General features: G+C 46.7%; 12 protein-coding genes across 12 annotated transcripts; 4 read left to right on the top strand and 8 right to left on the bottom strand.

Moving 5' to 3' along the window:
• Positions 1–127: 127 nt before the first annotated feature.
• On the top strand, positions 128–2,323 carry I302_108397 (uncharacterized protein; the record flags this gene model as incomplete). The annotated part of the gene is made up of 7 exons (XM_065870666.1): positions 128–481; positions 552–695; positions 771–1,027; positions 1,080–1,165; positions 1,228–1,325; positions 1,383–2,084; positions 2,216–2,323. 7 exons carry the CDS (start codon positions 128–130, stop codon positions 2,321–2,323), a joined length of 1,749 nt encoding a protein of 582 aa, XP_065726738.1.
• Positions 2,324–2,619: 296 nt separating this feature from the next.
• Positions 2,620–2,856, bottom strand: I302_108398 (uncharacterized protein; the record flags this gene model as incomplete). Its single annotated transcript, XM_019193828.1, has 1 exon — positions 2,620–2,856. The coding sequence occupies one exon, from the start codon at positions 2,854–2,856 to the stop codon at positions 2,620–2,622; it is 237 nt and encodes a 78-aa protein (XP_019043951.1).
• A 377-nt stretch (positions 2,857–3,233) lies between these two features.
• Positions 3,234–4,299, top strand: I302_108399 (uncharacterized protein; the record flags this gene model as incomplete). Its single annotated transcript, XM_019193827.1, has 7 exons — positions 3,234–3,278; positions 3,342–3,380; positions 3,458–3,508; positions 3,586–3,659; positions 3,780–3,850; positions 3,951–4,022; positions 4,160–4,299. The coding sequence occupies 7 exons, from the start codon at positions 3,234–3,236 to the stop codon at positions 4,297–4,299; spliced, it is 492 nt and encodes a 163-aa protein (XP_019043950.1).
• A 495-nt stretch (positions 4,300–4,794) lies between these two features.
• On the bottom strand, positions 4,795–9,113 carry I302_108400 (uncharacterized protein; the record flags this gene model as incomplete). Its single annotated transcript, XM_019193826.1, has 11 exons — positions 4,795–4,959; positions 5,042–5,137; positions 5,226–5,682; positions 5,755–5,867; positions 5,931–6,096; positions 6,171–6,346; positions 6,405–7,319; positions 7,381–7,775; positions 7,824–8,008; positions 8,069–8,614; positions 8,683–9,113. 11 exons carry the CDS (start codon positions 9,111–9,113, stop codon positions 4,795–4,797), a joined length of 3,645 nt encoding a protein of 1,214 aa, XP_019043949.1.
• A 921-nt stretch (positions 9,114–10,034) lies between these two features.
• I302_108401 (uncharacterized protein) lies at positions 10,035–10,473 on the top strand (the record flags this gene model as incomplete). The annotated part of the gene is made up of 2 exons (XM_019193825.1): positions 10,035–10,051; positions 10,125–10,473. 2 exons carry the CDS (start codon positions 10,035–10,037, stop codon positions 10,471–10,473), a joined length of 366 nt encoding a protein of 121 aa, XP_019043948.1.
• Positions 10,474–11,284: 811 nt separating this feature from the next.
• On the bottom strand, positions 11,285–12,554 carry I302_108402 (uncharacterized protein; the record flags this gene model as incomplete). The annotated part of the gene is made up of 4 exons (XM_019193824.1): positions 11,285–11,428; positions 11,682–11,940; positions 12,212–12,365; positions 12,491–12,554. The coding sequence occupies 4 exons, from the start codon at positions 12,552–12,554 to the stop codon at positions 11,285–11,287; spliced, it is 621 nt and encodes a 206-aa protein (XP_019043947.1).
• A 1,291-nt stretch (positions 12,555–13,845) lies between these two features.
• On the bottom strand, positions 13,846–15,190 carry I302_108403 (ADP-ribosylation factor 6; the record flags this gene model as incomplete). Its single annotated transcript, XM_019193823.1, has 7 exons — positions 13,846–13,921; positions 14,208–14,283; positions 14,358–14,496; positions 14,626–14,685; positions 14,793–14,896; positions 15,039–15,104; positions 15,163–15,190. The coding sequence occupies 7 exons, from the start codon at positions 15,188–15,190 to the stop codon at positions 13,846–13,848; spliced, it is 549 nt and encodes a 182-aa protein (XP_019043946.1).
• A 722-nt stretch (positions 15,191–15,912) lies between these two features.
• On the top strand, positions 15,913–17,847 carry I302_108404 (3-deoxy-7-phosphoheptulonate synthase; the record flags this gene model as incomplete). Its single annotated transcript, XM_019193822.1, has 11 exons — positions 15,913–15,945; positions 16,018–16,070; positions 16,140–16,160; positions 16,221–16,322; positions 16,395–16,508; positions 16,577–16,614; positions 16,679–16,786; positions 16,859–16,989; positions 17,117–17,341; positions 17,470–17,535; positions 17,608–17,847. The coding sequence occupies 11 exons, from the start codon at positions 15,913–15,915 to the stop codon at positions 17,845–17,847; spliced, it is 1,131 nt and encodes a 376-aa protein (XP_019043945.1).
• Positions 17,848–18,112: 265 nt separating this feature from the next.
• I302_108405 (uncharacterized protein) lies at positions 18,113–18,823 on the bottom strand (the record flags this gene model as incomplete). The annotated part of the gene is made up of 2 exons (XM_019193821.1): positions 18,113–18,626; positions 18,699–18,823. 2 exons carry the CDS (start codon positions 18,821–18,823, stop codon positions 18,113–18,115), a joined length of 639 nt encoding a protein of 212 aa, XP_019043944.1.
• Positions 18,824–19,319: 496 nt separating this feature from the next.
• On the bottom strand, positions 19,320–19,865 carry I302_108406 (uncharacterized protein; the record flags this gene model as incomplete). The annotated part of the gene is made up of 2 exons (XM_019193820.1): positions 19,320–19,593; positions 19,741–19,865. 2 exons carry the CDS (start codon positions 19,863–19,865, stop codon positions 19,320–19,322), a joined length of 399 nt encoding a protein of 132 aa, XP_019043943.1.
• A 433-nt stretch (positions 19,866–20,298) lies between these two features.
• I302_108407 (uncharacterized protein) lies at positions 20,299–20,874 on the bottom strand (the record flags this gene model as incomplete). Its single annotated transcript, XM_019193819.1, has 1 exon — positions 20,299–20,874. The coding sequence occupies one exon, from the start codon at positions 20,872–20,874 to the stop codon at positions 20,299–20,301; it is 576 nt and encodes a 191-aa protein (XP_019043942.1).
• Positions 20,875–21,560: 686 nt separating this feature from the next.
• On the bottom strand, positions 21,561–22,040 carry I302_108408 (uncharacterized protein; the record flags this gene model as incomplete). Its single annotated transcript, XM_019193818.1, has 1 exon — positions 21,561–22,040. One exon carries the CDS (start codon positions 22,038–22,040, stop codon positions 21,561–21,563), a length of 480 nt encoding a protein of 159 aa, XP_019043941.1.
• Between the last annotated feature and the right edge of the window lie 3,978 nt (positions 22,041–26,018).

Raw genomic sequence — 26,018 nt, forward strand, 5'->3', positions numbered from 1 at the left:
CTTCCATCATCGTCATCATCTTATAGCTCTCCAGATAGCAAGACATACCGGGAGAACAATCAAACCACTACCTCAGAGGAGGGGGGACCTAACGTCAAATTGGACAAGCGACAGATTTACCATCAACATGACATTCCTTCTAACCCACCCACACTCAATATCCCTGACAGCCCTCTCAAAGCCCTTACCATCGAGCATCACCTCTACACCGCTCTCTCTCCCATCGAGATTCCCATCATCTTCCACCCCGCAGGTATCGATATCTGCATCAGGCCACATATACCTCTACTGCCACTCGTCACATGTAATTTGGGAATACGATAACAAGGGAAAGAGGATATCTGAGATCTCACTTCCCAATGAGAAGATAAGTAGAGTCTTGGCTTTGGGGGATAAGAGTGTGATGGTACATCTCAAGGGCAGGGATGAGCTGAGAGTGATGGAGAAGGGAGTCAGGTGGGGATGTATAAATACTTCACAGGTCAGCTTTGACACTTCTGGTGTTCGTACGAATATGAATTAGTCATGCTGATGCACCACTTTTCACTTAGGCTCCTACAGGTAAACTCACCGTGCTAGTTGGGAATGCAACTTCGACGTTGGTAGCCGCTGGATCGGATCAAGGGGAATTAGTTGTCTTCGATCAGCTCAAGGGAGAGAGGATGGTAATTCCCCTTGACGAGAGGGTGGAAGGGGCGAGTGAAAACTTCTTATAACATCCTGTTTACACATGACTCGCATGCTGACTGATACTATGTTATACGTTACAGCCAATATCCCCTCTCCTTACATTCTCCCCCTCCCACCCTTCAACGCTGCTTCTTCCCACTTCCACATCCCTTCTCCGGGTCAATCTCCCATCCTCAAAAGCAGCCATCGACATAAAAGAACTCCCCATCAAAGGTGATATACTGGATATAACCTTCTCGCCCGTAATCGAGTCCTCAGACGGAAGCAAGAAAGGCGGGTTATGCGCTGTCTTGAAAAGCGGGGGCGAAGTGGCGTTGATAGGTGTGGACAGTGATAGGTTAGCTGTGCTTTCAACCCAGACGAAATGTAGCTAACGGATATCATGACAGTGCGCCGAAAATGGTTTCATATGGGGAGGAGCTGGACAGTTTGGTGTTCGTTGATGGAGCGACTTTGGCAGGAAAGACTAGAACAGGTATGCAACTTCCACGTACTCTTTCATAGGCTTGTCTTCTGCTGATGTAGGGATATGAGCAGGATCATTGCTGGTAAAAGATCTTCGAAGTCTCCCTAAAGCACCAGTAGATATAACATGCCCTGAAGCCATCACTTCAATAAAGGTACTACCAAACATGGTAAGCTGCTTGGACAGCTTCGGTGTGAGCAGTCTATCTGACAATATCCTATGCCAGCCTCGTTCATCGCGATCATCTTTAGCTCCTTCCTCAACCTCCTCGCATCGTATAACCTCACGCACACCCCTAGGAGAAAGAGAAGTGGGCAACACGCCTACTCCACCTGCAGTACCACCATTATCAAAGGGTAAAGCACTCGTGCGAGAGGTCGCTAGCACCGGTACAGTCAAAGAGCAGGAAAGAAAGGTTAGAATTGCGTCTGAGATGGACAAGGGGAAAGAGAGAGTAGTCTCTGCTCCTGTTATTCCTAAACAACCTAGGCAGTCAACATCGACATTGAGATCTACAAGTGGACCTGTACTGCCCAATCCCGCTGTGAGGAGAATACGCAGTGACAGTAAATTGAGGAGTAATACGCCAACCATACTCGAAGAGGTCGAAGAGGTTGAGAGGGAGGCTGGCAGAAGGGAATCTGCGGGATCGTCGTCGAATCTTTCAGACAAGGCAGGTTCACATTCATCTTCAAAGGTAGTTGATGGAAAGCAAACTCGAGAGACGATAGATCAAGATCACCAGCAGGAAGAGGAGTATCGTGAGCCTAGCGTTCAACTGGATTGGGCATTTCAACCTCCGATATCAAGGTCAAATGCAGATAGTAAGGAAGAGAAGGTGATGAGCGAAAGTGAGATGATAGAAGAGTTGAGGAGGGAATTGGGGAATCTGCAGATGGACATGTTGAGGATGGGTAGGGGATTGAGGGTGAGTATGATCGTTTCGTCTTCTCCCGATCATTGATTTCTTGGACCCATCGTTGCAACATTGCTGGTTTGCAGAAATACATGATTTATGATTTGAACTGGACTGATGATTTGGTTGTTCGTATACAACAGAACGAGATACGACAAGCTACTCGACCGCTGATTAGGGAGTTGGAGGAGAATAAGGAGGTGATGGAGAGGCAGAGGAGGGAGATTGATAGGTTACGTAGGGGATATTGATATATGGATAATAGGTTGATATCGTTGTTTTGCCGGCGCATGGTCGTGGAGGTTTGTACATGATATTACGAGACTGATTCAATGTTATGATGGATGTCGGTCATGGTTGATGACCTCGATACTGCTTCAGATAGCCATGCTGGTCTTTTCGTGATTTCGTTGATTCGTAAATATTCGTTGATCTTTACAGCCTGAATCCTGATAAACGACAAGACAAAGCATAAAGTCAGTGAAACGATACTACTCATACACCTGAATCCTCCCACCCCACTTTGCCTTGCAATGAACGACTCACCCTACAGCCCAATCCTATCAGCCACGCTCCTCCCCTGCCTATCCCTCCTCTCATCCCCTAGCCCAAACACCTCATCTCCCGCGGGTTTCTGCTTCTTGTTCACTTCGTCCGGCTTGACCTGGGTTTGAGCTTGGGGTTGGGCAGCTTCCTTCGCAGCTTTGCGCTTGTCGATCTCGGACTGGAGGAGCTTGATGTCGTTTGCTCGGATGGGGATGGCAGTGGGGTTGGAGCGGATCATCGTTTCTCTGTTGGGGTTGGATTGGATTTTCTCCAAGTTGGGGTAGACAAGGTATGCAGATTGCTCTGATCAATGTTGTTCTAGATGGTGAACAACAACCAAGAATACTTTGTACGCGTTGTGGTAGTAGAAATATAAAGCGTTGGAAATTGCCTGATTAGGAGATTCTTCGTTGCTGCGGGGCCGCAGATCCTTCCTTCTCTCGACATGAGAGTATTCGCTGCAGCATAGCATTCATAGCATTCTCATTGTCTCCCATCAGCATCCATACATCTTCCCTCTTCATCTGTCTATTTCTTTTTCTATTCACTTGTCAGATCAACACACCACTATCATATCATCTCATACCCTGGACGAATCCGGTATAACACGCCAAGATGGAACAATTACAAAGAGTAGGCGAAGTAGCTCGTCATTTCCGAGTGAGTAGCTCCTTATATACTTGTCTGGCATTGAGCTGATGTGAATTGTCTTTCCGGATGTAGGAGACGAAGCTCTCCACTTTGAAGCCTCCCCAGGAATTTGTGAGTTTCACGCTCTCAGCCTTCTTGTACAATGTCGAGGTCAAAGATCCAGCTGATGTGTGAACGCATCATGTTAGTTCGATCACAGACAATTGTCAAGGCCTGGTAATATGAATGAAGCTACTTCTGTGGGTGTTATACTCTCATGAATCACAGTCCGCGAGATCAGAATCATAGGAGGAGAAGCTTATCCAAGCAATTGTAGCGAATAACATACAATACTCGACATTTCTCCGGGAACTATTTACTGGTCATTCTCATCTTGGCTGCATATGCTATGTGAGTATTACCCTCCATGCACACAACGTACCACTCAAGAGGTCAATGGGTCCATCGATGACAGTGTGTCATTTGTTGCTTGTCTGTGAGCTAGCCTACTGACATGTCTTCTTCCTTTAGGTTGACAAACCCACTCTTGTTGATCGCTTTGGCATTCCTCGCGGGAGGTTTCGCAGCTATAAATAAGTTTGGTAAGTCGAAGTTGGTTTACCAATTCTAACCACAAAAGCTCATTCGTCACCGTGTCGAGATTCAGAAAGCTAATGACCCTGCGCTACATCAATAATATAGCTCCAGAACCTGTTCAAGTAGGATCTCAAACTATAACTCAAAAGCATCTATATATCGGTTTATTCGTCATTGGTAAGTCAACTCGCACCTCTTACCCTCCACAATCACAATAGGCTTAGTATAAAGCTGATGAAATTACATATCATCCTACCCTACCCTTCCCACTCGACCATACATCGCCATCTATTAAACTCGTATTTGCATACCAGGCCTCCCGCTCTTATGGCTCGCTTCGCCCGTATCCACCTTCTTCTGGCTCGTCGGCTCATCAGCGATCTTGATTTTGGGCCATGCGTGCCTTATGGAACCTGGGCCGGAGAGTGAATATCAGGGTGTCGAGGGGGTATAATGGGATTTGAAGTTGGAATTGGACAGGCGAAGCGGGGATAAGCAGGAGAAGGAGAAGTGCCATGAATGGGTTTCGTCAGATGCAGGATGGATGGATGGATGGATGGATGGATATACCCCAGATAGATAGATCAGAGATCAGATCGTCAATCTATTTCAGTAGGTTGAGCCAAAGGGAATCAAACATACTAATCAGTAGACATACTTTACTTAATCACATTATGCAGACATGCCATGCAATCGTGTGTACACCCAAACATCTCATGAAACGGACTTATCATTGGGGCATTATAAGTAATGGTGGTCTAATATGATATTGATTATTACTTCATCTCATCAACTCGTTCTTATCTTCATAAAGTATCGCTATAATATCTCTTCGTCTTCGCCAGCTTCCATCTCGCTACGCAATCCCTCTTCTTCCCTTATCATACCTTCCATTCCCATCCACGACACTCAACTACCTCTCTCAGTAAGGTCAATCCCATATCTGACATTACAAATTCATCTTATGCCCTATGATCTCCATGATACCTCGAATCACCACCACGTAACTCTGCGTATTCGCATCAGGGTATCTCTGCAGGTTGTTGAGCACAGTCGTGAGTTGACCTTGGACCACCGAGAGGACTCTTGAGATGTATCCCGCAATATTTTGGTCCTGCGATGGTCAGAAGTTGGCGTAAGCTATCGCATTATAGCGCCACATCGTCGTGATGAGGGACAAGATCTAGTGGACCCACCTTGGGATCAACCAACAAAGCTGTCCTTCTTTCCCATCCTGCCACTTGCTGGAACATAGCATGTGTGCTAGGTATCTCCGAAAGTACAATTGCGAGCTAAATCCACACAAATCAACTAAATCAGCTAATGGCCCCACTTGTTGAACCTTACAATCCAGCTGATGAAGACCAAACAATTACTCACCCGATGAAGCAACGTCAAAAGTACAGCTTGCGACAACGGACTCTTACCTTGACTAGGCAGGCAGTAATCCGTCAATGACAAATGATCATTGACCAATTGTAAGGTCGAAGCTGTCGTCTGAGCACCAAGGGCAGACAAGAAGGTATCTTCCAGCTGACTTGGAGAAGGTCCAGCCGGTTGAGTTGGGGGAGGTGGCGGGGGTTGTTGGTGGTGGATTGGTGGTGGAGGAGCTTGGTGGTGTGCTGCAGCAGGAGCAGAAGGGAAAGGAGCGAAGCTTGATGGATGATGAGGCGAAGTAACACCGTTGGGCCCTGCATGACCAGAAACAGATTTCAGGTGTTCCGTCAACGTTGCAACCTGCTTTTGTAGTTCGCTGATTGAAGTGGACATGGTCTTAAGCAAGTGATCATTGGCCAATTGACCTGCTTTAGATGGCGGTGAGAGTTCTTTTCGGATTCTACCCAATGACAATGACAATCGTAAGCTGAGATTGAAACTCAAGTTCAAGCCATGAAACGGAGTGACCCACTGCAGCATTTCTGATCTCATCTCGGCAGATAGCTGTTCTACTACACTTGAAGAAGCCTGGGTCATCGCCGGTAGCAGTGTGTGTTGGATAGCCTCGTGAACAGCTTTGTCCATCTACAGTCATAGCCAGCTATCGGTAAGCCACAAGATATCAGGCTCAAAAGGCAGCTAACTCACAGCATTAGAGACCAAATTTGAAATCGTCCTCTGTACAACAGGTGCCAGGCTCCTCTCCAGCTCCTTAGGTACAGTCTGTAAAGCATCGTAGATAGCGGCCGGGACCTGGTTGCTAGTCACCGTCCTGACTTCGTTTTGTATCGTTGAGGCAGCAGCAGGTACGACACTGATCGAAGCGATAGTAAGGACGCGTCAGTTAGATACATATATGGGAAAGCCACATTAGCTCGCGCGACTCACGTCTTCTTGATCTCCTGTACTATAGTAGTGTTCAAAGATCCTTTGATTTGCCTTTCGACTCTTGCGGAGATATCAGCCGCGAAATCGGGTCCCGTCAATCCGTCGAGTCGGACGTTCAAGGCGGCAATTTCGTTCTTGAGAAGTTGTTTCAGGTGGTTGGACAATCGATCTTCAGTCTAAGCATACACTCATTAGCTTTACCCCGGACATGGGGATCTTCGGAGCTGTACACACCTTCTTCAATGTCTTACTAAGCTCGTCCTGAGTTACTGCTATTCCGGCCAATTCCTCTCCATCAGCGCCGATAGGAGCGATACTTCCTTTCCTTGATTGTACCTTAGGTCTAGGTTGAGCAGCCACATCATCCTCGGATGTGGACGGAAGTTCAGTCTTGACCACAGCAGGAGAAGTGTTCTTACTGGCAGCTTTGGAGCCAGCATTGGATTTGGGCTTGGGCAGCTCGATCTTGCCTCCTTTAGGTGATTTGGGCGATGGTACGGCTTTAGTGGTAGCTGTTGTAGCAGGTGCGGTAGCTTCGAGTTGTCGCGCCGGTTGGAGCGGAGCTTTGAGGGTATCATAAGCCGATCTCATGATAGTAGCTTGACTGAACCCTTGAGGGGTAGCACAAAAAATCTCGGAATCCTCTTCGACGCCTTTTTTAGCTAGAATAAGACTAATGACCGGTTCCAAAGGATACTCAGCTACTTTGTCGAATGCAGTTACTTTGGGACCATCGGGTTTCGAGGCATCTTTGACGGGTTGTTGACCTTTCAGAGCATATTTGAAGGCGTACAAACTGCCTCTGGCGAAGGGAGCGATGTACAAGGTTGACTTGATGTTATCATATACAGCGTGGGAATAGTTCAATTCCTCTAGGCAAGGTGAAGGAGCGACAAATTCGATGGTAGAGAGTACCGCGAGATCGACGGTGATTTGGATCAAATCGTAATGGCTGTTTTTGGCTCTACCGACAAGGATATTGGATTCACAGAATTGGATCGAGGAGGGTGCGCTAGTAGGAGACGCGGAGGGAAGGGGTCTGTGCCATACTCTGTTGAGGTTGGATACATTGTATAGGGTACAGTATGAGGTGGATGAGAGTAACCCGATAGCTTGATGAGATTGGTTGAGACAGAAATCAACAACATCCTAAGCAATACTCATCAGCTGACTGTCGATATGCACAATGGAAATGGAATAAGGCACTCACCCCGTCCGTCTTGAGTATCTTGCTGTCTTTGCAGATAATCTCGATTGATGTGACGGAACCTCCCCGTCCCTGTGCGACGGGATCAACCAGGACCACGCCCTCACTTCCAGCAATGGCCAACCAATCTTTGCCCTCTCTCTTGACCCATTCGATCTTGGTAGGCCATCCGATCGGCCCGGTCACCCCAAGACCCCAAAAGACTAACTCGACATTCGGATCATCCTGCTTCCATCCATTGACCGGTACCTTGTATACGTGGATAGCTTTGTCCCAGCCAATCGTAGCAACGTAATTTGAAGTAACGGCGAGGTCGACGACTGGACCATGGGCGGCGGAGACAGGTAATTCGATTACGAGGCGAGCACCAGATGAACTGTCAATTAACCTGACTCGGCCTACATACCAAGTCAGCGAAAGAAAAATGGGTTTGACAGATGACTCACCCTTTGACATAGTATAGGCCATATAGGTGTTGGTGATTCCCACTCTTCTTCCTTTCTTGTAAGTCATGAAATCGGTGCGCATCTTGGTAGTAGGGGCGATCTGAACCGGGTTCCCAGTATTGACAAGAGAACCGAGATTGGGTTGGGATAGATCAATGGTGGTGTGAGGTGTAAGAGCTTTGGGGCTGATGACAATCGACGATGTCAACTTGGCAACATGCCAGCGGTATACTTGGCTCACTTACCCTTTACCCTGACCATCTTTAACAACCTTCCCGATCTGCCAAGTATTTCTGAGCTTATCCTCAATCTCAGCTTGGGGAAGTTCGTTAACAGCGACAGGTACAGTGAACGTAGCAGGAGGTTCATAGGGTTTCTTATCAGTCTGAAGAGGAGGTTCACCTCTCTGTGGTGAAGCTTTTCCATTTCCCTGTATTTTCTCTACCGACTTGATTCGATTCAACGGATGATCATCGTCGAGTTTGATCTTGACTTCTTTGGGAGTAGCAGGTTTGTTGGCGGTGGAAGCCTGACGAGATCGTGGGAGTTGTTCGAAGGCGTCAAAGGGAGAGTCAAAGTGGAACATGCTCTTTTTGGGAGTTTCATTGGTTGGAGGAACAGGTTTCTCATCGATCTTAGCTGATTTAGCTTGAGCTTGAGCTTGGGAAGAGGAAGTGGATGTGCCGGTATGCTGCGATTGAACGGGTTTGGCATGAGGTGATGTGATACCTGATGGGTGATTAATAATTGGTCCTTGACCAGTGGGTGAAGCAGGTGGGTGAGAGGGATGACTACAAAGTCTCATCGTCAGTTATTGCTGTGTCGAAGCCAAGGAAGCAAGAACGATAAGCCAACTCACCCAGCTTTGAACACAGCCAACGGATCACCTTTCTCCCCCTGTGTGGTAGGCGTACCAACATGACTTCCTTGACTGGGTGAAATCACACCAGCGTTGGGCGTAGCCTGACCAATCTGATTTAACATCCCCAAAAGCTTGTTCTTCTGATCGTCAGAATTCGATCTCTCCGAGCTGGCAGTGGGAGGAGGGGGAGAAGAGATGTTCTTGAATAGATCCAAGAGCGATACAGCCTGTAAGCTAGGAGGGGGTGGCGAAGGTGATGGTTCTCTGGGTGATCCGACTGATCCCAGATTACTAGCAGTGAGATATTGGGATTGATGAGTCGAGTTGGAGTTTATTGATCCATGAGGTGAGGAAGAGGAAGTGGTGGTGCTATCAGGTACGGTGGTAGCTGATTTGAGCATTGCTAATAATCTATTTTGTTGATCCATCTTATCGATATATCTGATAGATCAGAGAAAGGAATGAGGAGGTGGTGTGAAAAGGTCGTGGTATGATCGTGTACGAGAGTGGGGCAGAAAGCAGGAGGAAGGTTGGGGTGATTGATGGTGGCAACTGGTATTGAGGATGTTGTTATTGTTTTTGCTGGGTATATCTAAACACTGCTTGAAAAAGGGCGTGGTAAAGACGATGTTGAGCCGAGGAGGAAAGGGGAAATAGACATACACAAAGTTAACTTAGATTGTATGAGGATAATCGCCGATGGGACCGGTAGTGTGCAATGTACAGTGTACAGGGTACTATCGAGTAATACATGAAAGACTATGCTTACCTGATTCTATGAATCTTTTGGAGAGGGAGAGTTGGTATCGCAAAGCTGACAATGGTCCTTGATGATGATGATAAGGATGATGAAATTGAGAATGAGAGATGACGGTGATGAAGGGGAAAAGGAAATCGGGTAACAACAGTTAAGAAGTGCAAATCAAGGTTCACAACATCTCAGATCTATCCGATCACCTCGTGGCACATACACATGAGTAACCCCAATGCCACTCAGTATACATATTCTACTTTTCCCTCTCTCATATCCAGTGCAGCAGGAGAAGAGCATGAGCTGCGCAGCCTGCTGTCTGCCTCTGAACATGCTGATCATGACATGCAAAGCACATCCATGTGTGATTAGTTCCTTCCTTGGCATTACAACGCACGACTATGAGCCTTCGCTCCCTCTTTTGTCCCATGACCTCACCCCTTGGATCCTGCATCGAGTCGGTCGATGTCTACTTCATTCTATTACAAATCTGCACTATATCCCCCAGTCTGGAACGCATATGATATATCTAACTTTCTCTTCGACGAAGACACTTTACTCATCAAACCGCCCTCACCAGACAACTTAAGCTTGAACAATGAGCACCACAACCAGGTAAGTAAGATAGTCCCACCTCCCCAGATGATTTCACGATAGATGACATAACTTGTCTATTCGATCGTTACAGCGACGAATTGTTAGCCAGCGCCATCGCAGCGAACGAGGCATACTTCAGGCATGTGGATGAGCATGGGATAGTGACGCCGGAAATGGACGCCAGACTGATGGCGATCAATCTTCGGGTCAGAGAAGAAGAATGTACCGACCAGGATGCAGTGACAAGATGGAAGGACCAACAGAGTCTGCTTGGGTGTACCTCGATCTGGGCCAAGGTCGTGGAAGATCCAGAACGATACCAGGAATCCTTTGGCGATGAATATCAAGAGGACTATTTGAAGTTTCTCGAGAGATCCAAGTCGAAGGTGACCACTGATGATCTGTCTTTGACAGATAGTACATCTGCAGAAGGGAATTAGCAACTTCTGTATCGTATTGGCCACTAAGATCCGATTCCGCAGATTGGCAATATGACTCCATATGGCCCATTACACTTTACACTTTACGGTAAGCTGCCTAATATCTCATAATATTCGGATTGTGTTTAGTACCCTGCTGTCATGAGTATTTCCATGAATATCATGAGACAACAGCGCTCGCTTTTGAGGGATACAGTAGCGATGTTTCACGTATCCAAGTATACGGTCCATCAGCCATGCAGAGGTACAGCACTTCCTTCCAGGCGAAAACGGGTGGATTGTAATTGCAAATCATAGCTACCTATCTATCACCTCAATTGGGACAATACCATGAAATGGTACACCAATGACAATACAGCCGCTTCGTATAATACTGTATGCGCATGAAACAACGGAATGTGGGAAGTAGAAATACAGTAGTTTCATTCTCTGCCTATTTCTTTCTTCTATTGAATTGAAAAATATTATAAGGTATAAATTATACGTGTATCGACTAATCATGTATTGGATACACGGTTGATTACTGCCACTTCCACTCATCACTAGACCTTCCCGCTTCACTGGCTCACAATGACACATATCCCACTCGACTACTCCGTCTCACTCACATCCGCTTCAATTATAAATTACTAAGAGCCCTCGAGGAGGAGAAAAGGAAGAAATAAAATAAAAATCGGAGACTAAAGTTTCAGACGTCAAAAATCGAGAAAAAAGCTTCTGGATAAGGTTTTTTGATCCGATTTTCGCTGCTAGTCGCTCAAATTTAGTACTGCAAATATCAAAAATCATCAGGTTAGCTTCCTCTTCTTCCCTATTTGTCGAGGAGAGCAGATCTACTTGCCTTTTCACCGGCGAAACGCCCACTGGAGAATCTCCCAAAGGCTCCGCAAGTACTAGCGCACATGGAGAGGACGAGAGCACCGAAGGCGGCGATGGTGAACCAGTTGGCGTTGCCCTGGAAATTGGGATGAAAACGGTTAGTACGGGATCAATCGAGTGAGGAAGGAGCGGAGGGAAGAGGGAGGGGGGGAGGGGAAGAGGAACGGAACAGGGAGAGATGGGAGGTGAGGGAGAGAGAGGGAAGGAAAATAGAAATTGGAGGTGAGAGAAGGGAAGGATGAGGGTAGTGGGAAGCCAACCGGCGACGGATGAGGGTAAGGAGGACGGAAAAGTGGGCCTAGAGCAGAGCAGTCCAAAAGCAAACTCACCAAACCAGCATCGTACCCAGCATCATGAATCCTGTTCTTAAGTACATTCCAAAGTACCATATCAATCACGAAGATGACAAGAGTCACCACAGCGCCGAGAGCAGCAGTGATAGCCATGAAGATGGTGGCTACTCTTGAAGCGGCACAGGCAGCCAAGAGACCAAAGACGAGGGAGAAGAAGGCGAAGCCTCCTGCGATGGGGTGGAGGATGAGGGTGTAGGTGAGGTTATGGAGGATTTTGTCGTTGAGTGAGATTGAGCTGGAGGGTGGAAGGGAGTCAGTGTTGGGTTCTAGACTAGGATGATGGTGTGGGATGGGGTGCGACGTAGTTGTCTATCCTCTCATATATATGAAGAGGAGAGGAGTGTGGGAGGGATGATGAGCAGAGAGGGGAAGAATTGGGGGTGGGAAGGGTGGGAGATGAGGAGAGAGAAAAGGGGACGACAGGAGAGGAAGGGGAAGAGAAGAGGTAAGAGCAGGCCAGACCAGAGGGCGACTCCAAAAGTCATATATGGAAGACGTCCACTCACTCAGCACCAGGTAGCGACAAATTGTACCCCACACTCCTACTACTACAAGCGCCATTCTTGATACAGTACCCAAATACACCGTACACCACTCGCCCAGAGGGGGTAGTAGCATGTAGGAAATCGACTTCGTCCCATGCAGGAGGAGAGATGGAGGCTGTACGCGATGAATGGAGTATCAGCGATAACACAACACATTACCACTATGTTGATATCAAGACAGATAGCGGAAGCGGAAGCTTCTTATAGGGGAATTGCCAAGGAAAAGGCACTAAAACGTACCGAATATAAGGAGAGCCATCGCTGCAAAAGCGAAGAAAAGACCTGGAGCAGCTGGAGAGACCATCTTGACTATACTTCAATCGTGTGTAGGTGAGTGATGGGAAAGATGGAATGAAGGTGGAGAGTGAAGAAGTGAAAAAGTGGCTGGTAGGTGCGGAAGGTCGAGGTTGAGCTTTGATACCGGTTATAAGAGGTGTTTGCGCGAGTATGGCTTGTGATACTAGCTTATGAGAAGTTTGATTTGTTGATGTATATGGATGTATTGATATTATAGAATGAATGATGAAGAGATGAAAAGTAATGTTCTAGCTCGATATGATGATGATGATGAGTAGGTGAAGTACAGAGTGTATCCTAGCATACCGAGTAGTAGCAGGTGGTACAAAGTGAAAAAGTCTAGTCCTAGTCGATCTGTGGCTGGCTCATTTCTTTCTCCTTCTCCTCTTTTACCCCAACCCTAGAGTCCGGAATTAAAATACGTCATTTTTAAATCATTTTTCTCATTAATCACCAAAGACCCTTTCCCGGTTTCTGAGACATTACCCTCCTTCCCTCCCTTTGCTCCCTCGATCATGCAGTGATCCATACTCGAGTATGTCATCAACACTCCAACCTGCTCATGAGGAACCAATCTACTTCTGGTACATGTCCCATACTGTACGTTATCCCTAACCACTTGCCGATCCGGATCAGACATATGACATCGTTACGATACTCGTACTCTACTAGCATGTTGGATCTCGAACCAAACATCAGTTGCATGTGAGAACCATGAGTATGACGTCTTTGGTAGCCAACTTGGATTACTGTAAATTGATTACAACTTCTAGCTTCTTGCTGCTTTCGGGTCTGATAGATGTACAAACAACGTGGAAGACATCGATCCATGTGCTGTACTGTACATAGTTGCTTCACCTCACCGTAATATGGGTATCAATTTACAACCTATGATGAGCTTTAGGATCAAGCCAAAGCTGTTATGGTATCATAGGGCGCAATAGTGTCCAAGGAAGGACATACCACCAATCATCTATGTCTTCTGACAATCGACACAGGATGTTTGCATGACAATAGTACGATTGTAGAAATAAGCTATACGTATATCCAAATAACCAAAACATACACATTTTGAAGACACCGAAAGAGAACGAGCATGAGAATGAAAATGGAGATTCGAAAAAAATGAAAATGTTACGATTAAGAGGGGGTATAGGGTATTATAAACAGGTCAAGTCGGGGGAATACTAGAAAGTAAGAAAGAAAGAGGTGACAAGTGCTTTGGGGTATCTAAAACGAGTTTCATTGCGTGAGGCGAGAGCTGCAATGCCGAACGGTGTGCGCCTGCCCCTGTCAATCTATGACTTGGTGCCCTTTACATTCTGCGATAACCATTGAAGTCCCTCGAATAGACCTTCTCCGGTGGTAGCGCAACTGTGATATGCAGGGGTAATGAGTCAGCTCTGATACTTGGTATTCTTTCCGTGATTTACATGGAAGAAAGTATTTCGTTGCTGTCACTTCATCGTCATATCTCCTTCACTGATTTTCTGCTCTTAGCACACAAGGTCTTTGCAAAACTTCATCTCCTCTCCTGCAAACATATGATAGCTCCTCTGCCCGTAATATCCCATCATACCATGTATAGCTCTCTGATCGTTCAAACCCCTTACTTCCCGTGCCACTGCGCACTCGAGATACTGAACAAGATATAACTCACCTAGGATGCACATACCAACTCCTATCCCTCATCTTATGCAAACCCAATTTCTCCGTAACTTCAGCCGGTGACATAGCTACGAGCATCAAGCAGGATGGACGATATCAGCCAATACACCCTCGGTGACCTACGAATCCACAGGTTACTCACCTCCTGGCAGATCCTGCTTGTTCGCAAAGACCATCAAAAGACAATCCCTCATCTCCCTATCCGCTAGGATACGTTCCAGTTCTAATCTAGCTTCGTCGATCCTATCTCTATCGCCCGAGTCGATGACGAATATCAATCCCTAGGTGCGAGATAAGATGAATCAGCTTTAATCCCATGCGACAAGCTTGTGATATTGAGACATGATCGGTATTGGACAGAGGTCATCCCCAACGTATTGTCATAGTGACAGAGGTGTACGACAACTTACCTGCGTTCCGGTGTAATAATGCCTCCACAGGGGCCTTATCTTATCTTGCCCACCTACGTCCTATGTCCCGACTGTAGATCAGCTCAGATCCTTGATCGACCCTACCGATATGAACTTGTTCTCCTCTACTTTGACACTTGTTCAAGATGTTCAAGCGTATTACTCACCCATACATTGAACTTCACATTCTTATATGTGACAGTCTCCACGTTGAATCCGACCGTGGGGATGGTAGTGACAGATTGGTTGAGTTTGAGCTTGTATAGGATAGCTGGGGTAATACAGAAAACCATTAGCTCGTTTTTCCATCTGCAACATATCATTGTGGTTTCTTGGCAATCTATCCTCATGTTCTGGGCTGAGAACAGCTTGATATCCATGAAGAGTGAGGAGGATGAGCGAATTACACTTACTCGTCTTACCAGCAGCATCCAATCCAAGCATCAAGATTCGCATCTCCTTGTTTCCGAACAGCTTGCCTATAACGTTGATATTGTTTAGTTGACACTCAACTTGACCATACGACCGGGAGCTCACCTAAGGCTTTGCTAAGTTGACCACCCATCTTGGATATCTGCTTGGAATCTACTTTCCTAGATTAATGTGGATAAATTCGAATCGATAAGATGCAACTCAACCTCGAGATCTTTCAAGGTGTGATTGACTCGTTCGTCTTTCGTATACGTTGGCTCCTCCGTGATCCGTGCTTGAGCTTGAGCTATCCTCGTTCTTTCCTCTTTCAGGTGTACGTATTAAAGGAACCAATGTATGTCTCGCCTTGTCGTACGTTATAAGCTGGACGGACAGAGGTATATGGGTGGGTGGTTGATGGTGAGAGAAGGGAAAAGAGCGACTAAGCTGGATTGTAAGTATGAGGTATATAGTATAAATGTAGAGAGGTATAAGAGAGAGAGAGATAAGGAGATCAATGCATTTTACTGTATATATTCATTCAATTCAACATCAACTGGTCAACCTGAAACGCATGGATCTCATTCTCAACGCGTCACTTACGTAACTGATCCAAAGACAAGTGCGGGGAAGATATCACCGTCAGTGTGGCACCGTTCAGCGAGTGGCGATGACCGCTTGGAGTGAGATCAGGAATTACCGGCGGAATGACTCGTCATGTGCGATTTTGGTGATTTTCTGATTCTTTTTTTGAGTCGGGAGCAGACAGATCCAACCAACGTTTATGTAGATGTCAAACCGTATATATACATATAACAATATCAACGATAGAATAAGATACACAACACCATCAACAACAGCTGAACCGAACAAGCAATGTACACTCCTCCCAAGATATCAGTAAGAGACGTGAGTTCATCTTTCATCCCCTTAGATGATTCAGGAAAGGTAGAACTCAACTCACTTTGACATTTCTACCAGGCAATGGACATGTTAGATGATAGAAGGGTGAAATGCGTCAGACCATTGATCCCGTACGTGCATCTCGTTCCAATCGATGCCTTTCCCTCTGTGATATCTACTGATCTTGTCATGTTCGACAGTCCTCAAATCCTTCTCGAAGAGTAAGTTGATCCGAAGGTAAACATCAGGTAATTGTCACAACTGACTAATAACGCACATAGACTCCCCCTCTCTCTCCGGGGTGCCCAGACAGTATTAGACGGAAGAAGACAAGTAGAAGCCGTAGTAAAAGGTGATGATGATAGGCTTTTGGTCGTTGTAGGGTATGTATCCTTCTTCTCTCTCTCTCATATCATCATCGACACATGCTGATATACGTTGTTGGATACGCTCAGACCATGCTCAGTGCACGATCCCGAACAAGCCATAGCTTATGCTAAGAAATTGGCAGAGTACGCTCAGGAGGCCAAAGATGACTTGATGATTGTCATGAGAGTATACTTTGAGAAGTGCGTTCTGTCAATCATCCTCAGAATCCCCAGTACCAATCATGCTGATTGATATATCCTTCTATCAGACCCAGAACAACAGTAGGATGGAAAGGACTGATCAATGGTCAGTTGATGTCCTGGCACTTTCGAAAATACCCATCAACTGATATGAAGATATGAGACTATAGACCCCGACATGAACGGTACCTACCAGATCAACCGAGGGCTCAAACTTGCCAGAAAGTTATTATTAGACATCACCGAATTGGGTCTCCCGACTGCAGGAGAATTCCTGGGTGAGCTCCTCCTTTCTTTTTGCAACTCACGCACGCACAGAAAGCTGATTATGTCTTCGATCGATATTTTAGATGTCATCTCTCCACAATACCTCGCCGACCTCAGTTCGTGGGGTGCCATCGGAGCTCGAACGACCGAATCTCAAGTGCACAGGGAGTTGGCGAGTGCTTTGTCGATGAGTGTGGGATTCAAGAATGGTACAGTGAGTGTAGTCTCAACATTCACACATGTCTACATCACGATCTTCATCTCAGTCGTATCTCGGGACCACTCTGATGACTCATTGGAAAACCCGTTGACCGTCACTAATACCTTTATCCGTTATATAGGACGGCTCAATCGATATCGCCGTAGACGCCATCAAAGCCGCTGGATCAGGCCACACTTTCCTATCAGTCACCAAACAAGGTCTTTCAGCTATCGTCGAGACTGAGGGGAACAATTCCACGCACGTTATTTTGAGAGGTTCCTCAAAAGGTCCTAATTACGCTGCTGAGCATGTACAATCGGCTGGGGAGAAGTTGAAGAAGGCTGGATTGCCTGCTAAGATCATGGTGAGTTGGTTAGATATCCGCATTGGACTGAAGATGGTTAAGACGGCAATCGAGATAATCTGTATTCCGCCAAGAGTCTGTTACTGTCTAGTGGAATTTGATGTGATGCTGATATTGGATTCGCACAGATCGACTGCTCTCACGGTAACTCTTCCAAACAACATATCAAACAGATCGAAGTAGGACATGATATCGTGAGTTTCCGTGTACTGCGTGCTGAAAGTCACTTTATCATATTGCAAAGCTAATAAACGATCACCGCGTAGTCCTCCCAAATGTCCTCCGGCTCAACTTCCCAAATGATCATGGGCGTAATGATCGAATCAAACATCAACGAGGGTAAACAGAGTGTACCTCCCGAAGGACCATCGGGATTGAAATACGGCGTATCAGTTACGGACGCCTGTATATCCTTGGAACAGACTATCCCATTATTGGACGAATTGAGGAAAGGTGTACAGCAGAGAAGAGAGAATGTGAAGAACAAGCACTTGAACGGGGAGTAGACGATGTAGGGTGATCAGTTGATCTTAGTACAGGTTGACATTCGGAGTAAATTCGACTCAAAAAGGACCCGTGTAGGGACTGTTTAGCCTATGTATGATAATGCATGCTTCGCGCAGTTGGTATTGGACCATCACAAACATCTTACTAAATCATATCGATTGCTCGAATTGCGGACTTGGGGCGAGAGTCGTGCTAAACAACGGGTCGTGCTGCAGTGTTTAGCGCAAGTAGCATGTTCGTGGTACATCACCAGACTATCTGATACTATATCACATCAAAGGTCGAAAGCCACAAGACAGTTATCGAATCGCATATACTCGAACTAAAATAAGTCACCATATCCGATGCCAGACGTCCCCTTTGGCAACGCTTGCCTTGGACCTTCTCCATCAGGCTCGCTATCGAATTTATGAGCTGTTCCACTTGCCACACGCGCTTGAACTCTCGTTCGGCAATTCTGAGCCTCTCTTGCTCTGCTTCGTCCTCTTGACACGCTTGTTCATAATCCTTCAAGAAGCTTTGCTTGCTTCTCTCGAACGCCGCCGAATCTCTCAATGTATGTTCAGGTTTCGACTCGAGCGAACGCCAGTAGGCCAGCAATCTTCGATCCTCGTCCGTCTCGACTAAGATCCCATCCCGATGGTCCATAGCATAATGCAGAAACTTCTGGCACTCCAATTCGAGCGGATCGTCGTGATTCTGAACTTCATTCTCCACTTCCAACTTGCTCTTCACCTGAGTGTATCGCTTGAACACCTCGGTGAAAGTTATTTTGTACCTACGGTGCATCAATATAGAGGAACTGTGAGAATAACAAGAACTGATAAATCACCCTACGGGACCAGCTTACCCTTCGGATCCACCTTCGCCTGATCGCACAGGCCTGGTGGGGTATACACCAGTAAGAATGGCCTTCACCGTCTTCAGTATATGCCAGTGGTTATCGCTTGCAAATTCTCGATACTTGTCATACATCTCTGTATCGTTAGGGTCTTCTGAGGGATAGGGGCACGATCAGGAAGGTTTTATGATCGTTGACATTTTGTTGTGTCTTTCTGTTCGTCAATTCCCACGGGCAAGTGAGATTGAAGATGACTCTTCAAATTGAAATAGAATGAGAGACGATAGAGTGGCAAATGTACCGTGTGAGTTGTACAGTACAGACATATATATATATGACACAAAGAGCGTTGGCCTTCCTCGCAGACGTCATTTCATGCTTCTTTCCCATTTTCGCGTTTCAGGGGGTTACAAAGGGTGTCGTGTCTTGACCCTTCGCACGATCGCCTTTGTGTGCTCAGCCGAAGATCAATCCGCACTCCACCAGAAGCTGAATGAAACTTTGCAGGCCGACCCACCCCCATCTGCTGTAGGCCATGCATCATAGATACAAGCAAGTATGAATCCATTCACGTACTTTATCAGGCTACCTGTCGGAAAGGGAGGATGAACCTCGTTGTAAACCCCTAACTTAATCCACGCTCGACCCCTGACCACCACAACGCGCACGAAGCCCCAGAGTCTCCTCATACCCCTTCATAAATCGCTTCTTGGCCCCCTCACTATTTCCCGAGCCGAGTTTGTTGGGGAGAAAGCGCAATTGGTTCCTCCATGTGTCCAGCCTTTCCCTGTTCTCCTCTGGTTCTCTCAACGGTCCCTCCAGCTCTGTGACAGCGTCATTGAGTATCGAATAGATCTGATTTGAAGCGTCTTCGGTCATAAAGTCGTCATGTGTCTTGATGATCCTACTGTTCAGCTGCAGAGTTGCCACGAGGACTTGGGTGGGATCCTTGGCAGGGACACCATTCGATGTTGTAGAGTACTGTCAGTACTCTCCCTTGAGATAGGCATAAGTAGTATCTTCTATCTCCCCTAAATGATCGTTGTCCCACTGCTCCAATGCCTTGCAGCCTTCTTCGCCATTGATAGAGGGGCAGAGAGAGTCTGAGTACATGTGGGTATCGGAAGTCACAGCCCATTTGGGTATGATGAGCGATTTGGAATAGCTTATGATCATAGCGCCGGTGGCGAAAGTATTGGAGTAGCTGAAGGTTGCTCTTCGTATATGTCGTGGACAGAGCCCCGGAGTAGCATACTCTTTGCGTACTTCTGGCTATTCAGGGCGTTCCAAGGAAATACAAAAGCTCTCTCATTCTGATCCTTTATGCAGGTCCATCTAAACTTTCCATTGTCTCGAGTCGAGGGCGAATGTACGCCACAACTCATGATCATGGCCTTCGCTATACATCCTGCTACCTGAGTGACGGTAGTCCACGGTTAGGAGCAAAGTCTCGGGTATGGTCAGCCAGCTCAAGCTTCCTCCTTACCATAATAATATCATGCATCATGTAACGGTACTGAACTGGGCTCCTCAGACAGACTGAGTGTTGTCGCTGGGCTCGTAAGTCGAATCAAAATAATGATCGATGACTTAACTGCTCTGTATCCCCTCACTCTTCAGAATATACACCCTCCTTCACCATATCGTCGTACCATTTCAAAAACTTATCTTCTCGATCTTTAGAGCATTTTGGTATCTCGTCTGGCCAGTGTAGATCTTTCACCTGACTTTCCCAGAGCTTGAGTTTCTCCTCATTCTCTGATGACTTCTCCAACGCCGGTCTGAGTTCCTGGACACATTTGTTGAGGGTGGGCATACACACGTGCGAGTACGTGTCATTGTAATATCCCATCCTGTCAATTGTGTGAGTATAACTATTAGCCATTAAAGAAGCGTCAAGAACATCTGAAGGATCTTTTCTGTCTCTGAACAAGTCACTCATCCATTGTAAAGCGGTTTCCACCCAGGGAAGTGAGCTGTACCAACTCTTGACATCGTGGCTGCTTTTCTTGCCCGGGGTACTCCATCTGGAATATTCGCCATTCAAGTATGAGCGAGTGATTCGCGCTATTAAATTCCCATTTTTCTCCCTCCATCGTTGAAAGGCGAACCAATCCGCCTGGGTAGAGGGAAGGGGGCACCAGAATTTGGGCTGCGCAACGATGGATGTTTGGTGGTCGGTCATGATGGTTCGTGGCGGATACGGGCCCGTGGAGCAAAAGAATGGGCAAATGATATGCAGGATCGGATTTGGTGGCAAAGACAAAGTTACAGAATGAACAGGTTGTCAATTATTTGTGTGATTCACGTTCGAGGCCCGGAGAGTTTCCCAGGATGTTACTGTGTTCCCTGGCCTTCAAAGCGTTCCAAGGAGACATAGAAGCATCGTGTGGTCCAATGAGCCTCGTGCGTCCGTGAGGCGTCTTCTCTCAGAAGTCAGTCAAGCAACAGCTCAAGAGGAGGCATTCAACAAAGGATAACAATCTGACAAGGTGCTGGATCACGATGCGTATTTCGTCAGCAATATGTTCTAGACGAACGTTACCCTGCTAGGTCACGCCTTTCTCCCTTTTGCTGTCATGTCGGGGGTTCTTGCTTTTTGAACCTCGTTTGAGAGGTGTTGGGATAGATGTCGTACGCAAATCAAGAACGAATTGATCTCGCCCGATAAGCTCGCCCTTCCGAGGCTCACTATCGTCGTTTTTGGCTATTATTCTTTCGAGAGAAAGGAGGATTGATGAGCCTCACCACGGTGCAATGCGAATAAAAGCCATATGGACGTCTTCGAACCCCAAGTGATGTACTGGCAAATCAGTATACATTAGACTGACTCGCTCGCCGCGCTAGAGACCTGATTATATGCCAGTACGGTTATAAGACACTAAAGCTGGTATCAGACGTGTCCATATTTACCATTGCATAACCCTCTGAATCCCAGTCTTCGACCGTACCTGCAACCTCGACAGATGCCTTGTCTGCCTCTGCTGCTGCCTTTACTGCTGCCTTTACTGCTGCCTTTGCTGCTGCCTGAGCAAGAATGTCCATGTACATCGAAAAGTCCCTAAGCTCCTCTTCCATCGTTGCCCTAAAATTATCTAGCCAAAACTCCTTAGTTGCAGTCTCGATTTCGGGGTCTGTGTAAGTGTAAGCTGTATTCTGTTTCGAGAACAGCCATTGTTGATACGTGTCTTTGTCAGTGATGGAATCTCTGACTCGCTGTACACCTTCATTCAATAGTAATGGACAATGTCTCGAATCTGGTATTTCGGCGAAGCTCCCGTTTTCAACTTTAGACGCCCACTTGCTTGACCTTATTGCCTCGTATAGGAGGAGATTGGCTCTGAAGTTCATGAAATCTTTGACAGTCACACGTCACCATCTTTTTGGCAGATATGAAGGTGAGGCATATTACCTTTCATGGTCCATACTGGCAGCTCCGAGAATTTTGTTGTTCTCCCTCCAAAGGAGGTATTCATAGGTGGCCAGACGTTCAGAGCAGGACTGTGCCTGTCTCCATTCGTGGTAACGTGTGGAGGGAGGAACCAACGAAAGTTCTTCCTTGTCGTACATTGTGCCTGTATTGATCGATTTTGAAGTGTGGCGCTGGTGTGTTGATAACTCAACGAAAAGCTCAAGTGGATGTACACGTAGGTCATCCTCTTTATACAAATACAGAAGACTAGCTATGCCAATGAATGCGTCCTCCCAGTACATATCTTCGTAGTCGCTTGCAGTACTTCCAAGCGCAGAAAGGAGATGGCGCCTTGACGAAGCAACGTCTGTCAGGGACAAAGCAAGACGGTTCTGAACAATGTGTAGCAGGTCGCGCCACTCCAAAGAGCTGAAAGGTGCTCCTTAAGAGAAAACATACAAAGGAAGGGGCCTATCTCAGCCGTCACACGTCCCGAGTTCGACGCTATGGCGTTAGTCTCGGAAGGCGAAAGTCCTTACCCTCACGATGACATCTGTCACGACGACACAGGTTTGATGTAGCAGGTTCTAATAAGGACTCAACAGCAGATCGGGCGTTGCTATCGGATCGGGGTAGGGGGTCATCAGATTCTGACTTTAAGAACTACACCGGTGGGTTCCGGTCATCCTACTAACGTGTACAGCCAGGCGGTACCCCCATTGACTATGTATTATTGTATTTTGACGTACGCTATACAATGAAACTAAAGCGAACTGTCTGTCTTTGCGAGAGTCATCGATCTATGGTCCTCATACAGATATCACATAGCGCTGGGAGTCACGTCTTGGCTGTCCTTCGGGTTTGCAAAACGATTCCTAAGGGTATTATACTCTTTCATGAACTGTTCCTTCATGTTGCTGAGAAATTGTGATGCTTCCGGTTCCTCCCCGATAGTTGCTTGTTGCGCGTCCCATTCTTTGAGTCTCGAGTCTTGAAGCAGAGCACTTCGACTGGCTTTTACCCCTTCGTTGAGGAGTCGTCGACACTCATTGGGGAAATCTGGAAGACAATAAGAATTGTCCATGCATTGAATATATACGTCATTCGCATCTATAGATGCTTAGAGGACCTCTCTACTTGGCAAAAAACAGATGTCAACAACGTTTCGTTGTCTTAGGACTCACTCAGGGTCGTATGCGAAGCTACCCTTGGTTGTCGAGCTACTACCATTAGAAGCTGACTGCTCATTAGCATAAGCGTAAGTCGTTTCGATTAAGCCTGGTGCGCGGCTTCGTAGCCAGCGACTCCATTTGTCCCAGTCCTTGTTGGGATCAGGGCATCGGCTGTCTGAGCAGTTCGAATTAGACATATTGAAGTGTAATTTGAGGGTATTCTTGTTTGTGTAATGTGTGATATTCACGCTTCGAAAAATTTATGGCAATGAAGTGTGCCAACTGAAGTGGGTGGCGGGATGTCTTGATATGACGCTGGTAATGAGACGGAGGTGGGTTATATAGGCTTAGAGATGCCCCTGTGCCAGCGTTACAACCCTTCACGCGTATACAACCCCTCATGTGTTTGAAAGGCTCGGCTCAGCCTTTCCATTGTCGGAGATTACGTCAGAGGGGAACAGAAAGGTATGTCTGCAAGGAAGTCAAATAATAACACTGTAGGTGTAGAGACCAATGTGCACCATTACCAGAGTGTCAAATGGGTGGGAGACGACTATACGCAAGGGATCTCAAAAGAAGACACCACTTTGGAAGAATTGTATATGTCGTAAGTGGCTCATAGGACCATCAGCTTCCGCAAAATCCTTCGAAGAATGTAATCCTCTTTGTCAGTCACACATGTCAGTATTATGTGGCACATTTCACCTAATCGTCTGACAATCAATTTTGGCTTTATATTGATTGTCGCTTGGCGAGCGGGGAGAAGGTTTGCGGACGTGATGGCTCTCCTATTTGATGCTTCTTGCTGCTCTCTACTACTTTCCGTCAACTCATCAATGTGTGCCTCTTCGATTTGGGTTGGCTTTCGGTTTACCGCGCTACCTGCAAATCCCCATCACTTGAAGGTATTGTTCGGCAAGAAGAGTGACGTCAATTTTTGCGGATGCAAGTTACTCAACGAGTGACTTACATATGTAACAATTAATTTGTTAATCCGGAAAAACCTGCTTTAACAAATTAAGGATTTTGGCTGAGTGATATGAGCCCGGATTAACTCTAGAGAAACGTCGGACTGGTTGCCGAACAGAATTCATTGTTACATATGGCTTTGTTGCATATGCAAATTCTGTACGGTGACGACTTGTATATGACTTAATTTGCCGAACACCCTCGAAATGTCAACTTCTTCTGCGCCGCCACTATTGTATTCCATGCCTGCTTCCCACGAGCCAAGGTCAATCGGTCTGAAAGCACCATTTGTTCATGAGGATGCTGTTATCTGCAGTCATTACAAGCCAGTATCAAGCCTATGGTTCCCAACCCCGCGCTCGGACGTTGGCTTACCCCGACATCCTGCCGCCACTCGTGCCGATCTTCTTCTCAAAATCCAGGAAAATCCTTGTAGCTTCATCCACATCTTTGTAAAGTCCATCCTTCTTCTGCTCATCCCACCACTGAAGCAATCCCGCGTCTTTTATAGAGGCTCTCTCTCGCTCAACCCCCTCATTAAGAATCTTTTGGCAAGGGTATGCAATCCAATCCACATCGGAAAGGCCGTAATCGTCGACGCGAGTGAGATAATTATTGGTTCTGATGGCACTGCGCAGAATGCTGTGAGACCTATCGTGCAGGATCACATATGGACATTGGGAATGGACAGTCATATCTATAAATCGTCAGTGGTATCATCTTGCCATCGAGACACTGTACTGAACGATCGGTCGGTCTGGACTCACAATTCATCATTTCCTTTAGCATGTGAAGGGCTCGAGGCCCCTCGTGAGAGTGTCTGAGCGAGGCATGAGCGAGTGGCCTCGATCATTATGGCATGATGCTTTGCCATCCATTCAGTCCAAGCTTCCCACTCCTCCCAAGAGACACGATTTACATACCTGGAGAGGCGAGTGAGAGATTGATCGCCAGTCGTGGACATCATGCTAACCGTATGAGATGGTCAGGGTGTGTATGGGGACTGACAAGCAAGTAATTACACGACAACGATGGCGACCCCTTGGCAGTTCTGTATATATATCATCGATTTGTAAACACTGCATGTGACAAACGGAGGTACTCGGGAATGTGTTGCTGATAGCGGATGACGCCATAGACCATGGCGAAGGCTGAAATGGGTAAGATCCCTTCGAGGAGAACAAAGGGTGGGCCAGAACTGGACCATCATAGCATGTTGCACTGGGTTTTCTCAAACATTTCTCGGTCCCATGAAGATTTCGGATCATGGCAGGAGAGTTTCAGACAACATCAAGAAAAAATCCTCACTGGTGCGTCGGTCGTTCCATGCCGTAGCGGAACACGATTTACAGATCTCTAAGCGGGTCTGATGCCTCCTTTGAACGGCTTCGCAAATGATTTGCAATCCTAACAGTGTAATATTCCAGATCTGCGTTGATTTGGCTTTTGAGATTGGCCGCCACACAGTCCTTTTTCCAAACACAAATCCATACGGCTTAGCAGCGCTTCTCGCAGGCTGCATCCCCCTGAGGTACGTATCCCACGGATGTTGACAATTACAGCTTCGCACACTTGCCTAGACTGGGTTGGTCCGCCCTTTGGTCGACACTCATTTGCAATGCTGTGTCCTGAAGGCGCGATCGTCCTGTGCGATGGATTCAGCCTGGGCGAAATCTATCTATCCCTTTAATAGCATGTGACCGATGATGATAATTGTTGCTTCGACAGATACATGCTCATCATAGCAAGTCATGCATACAACCAACACCTGAACAC

Source organism: Kwoniella bestiolae, chromosome 7 (assembly GCF_000512585.2).
Source record: "Kwoniella bestiolae CBS 10118 chromosome 7, complete sequence".
Taxonomy (NCBI): Eukaryota; Fungi; Basidiomycota; class Tremellomycetes; order Tremellales; family Cryptococcaceae; genus Kwoniella; species Kwoniella bestiolae.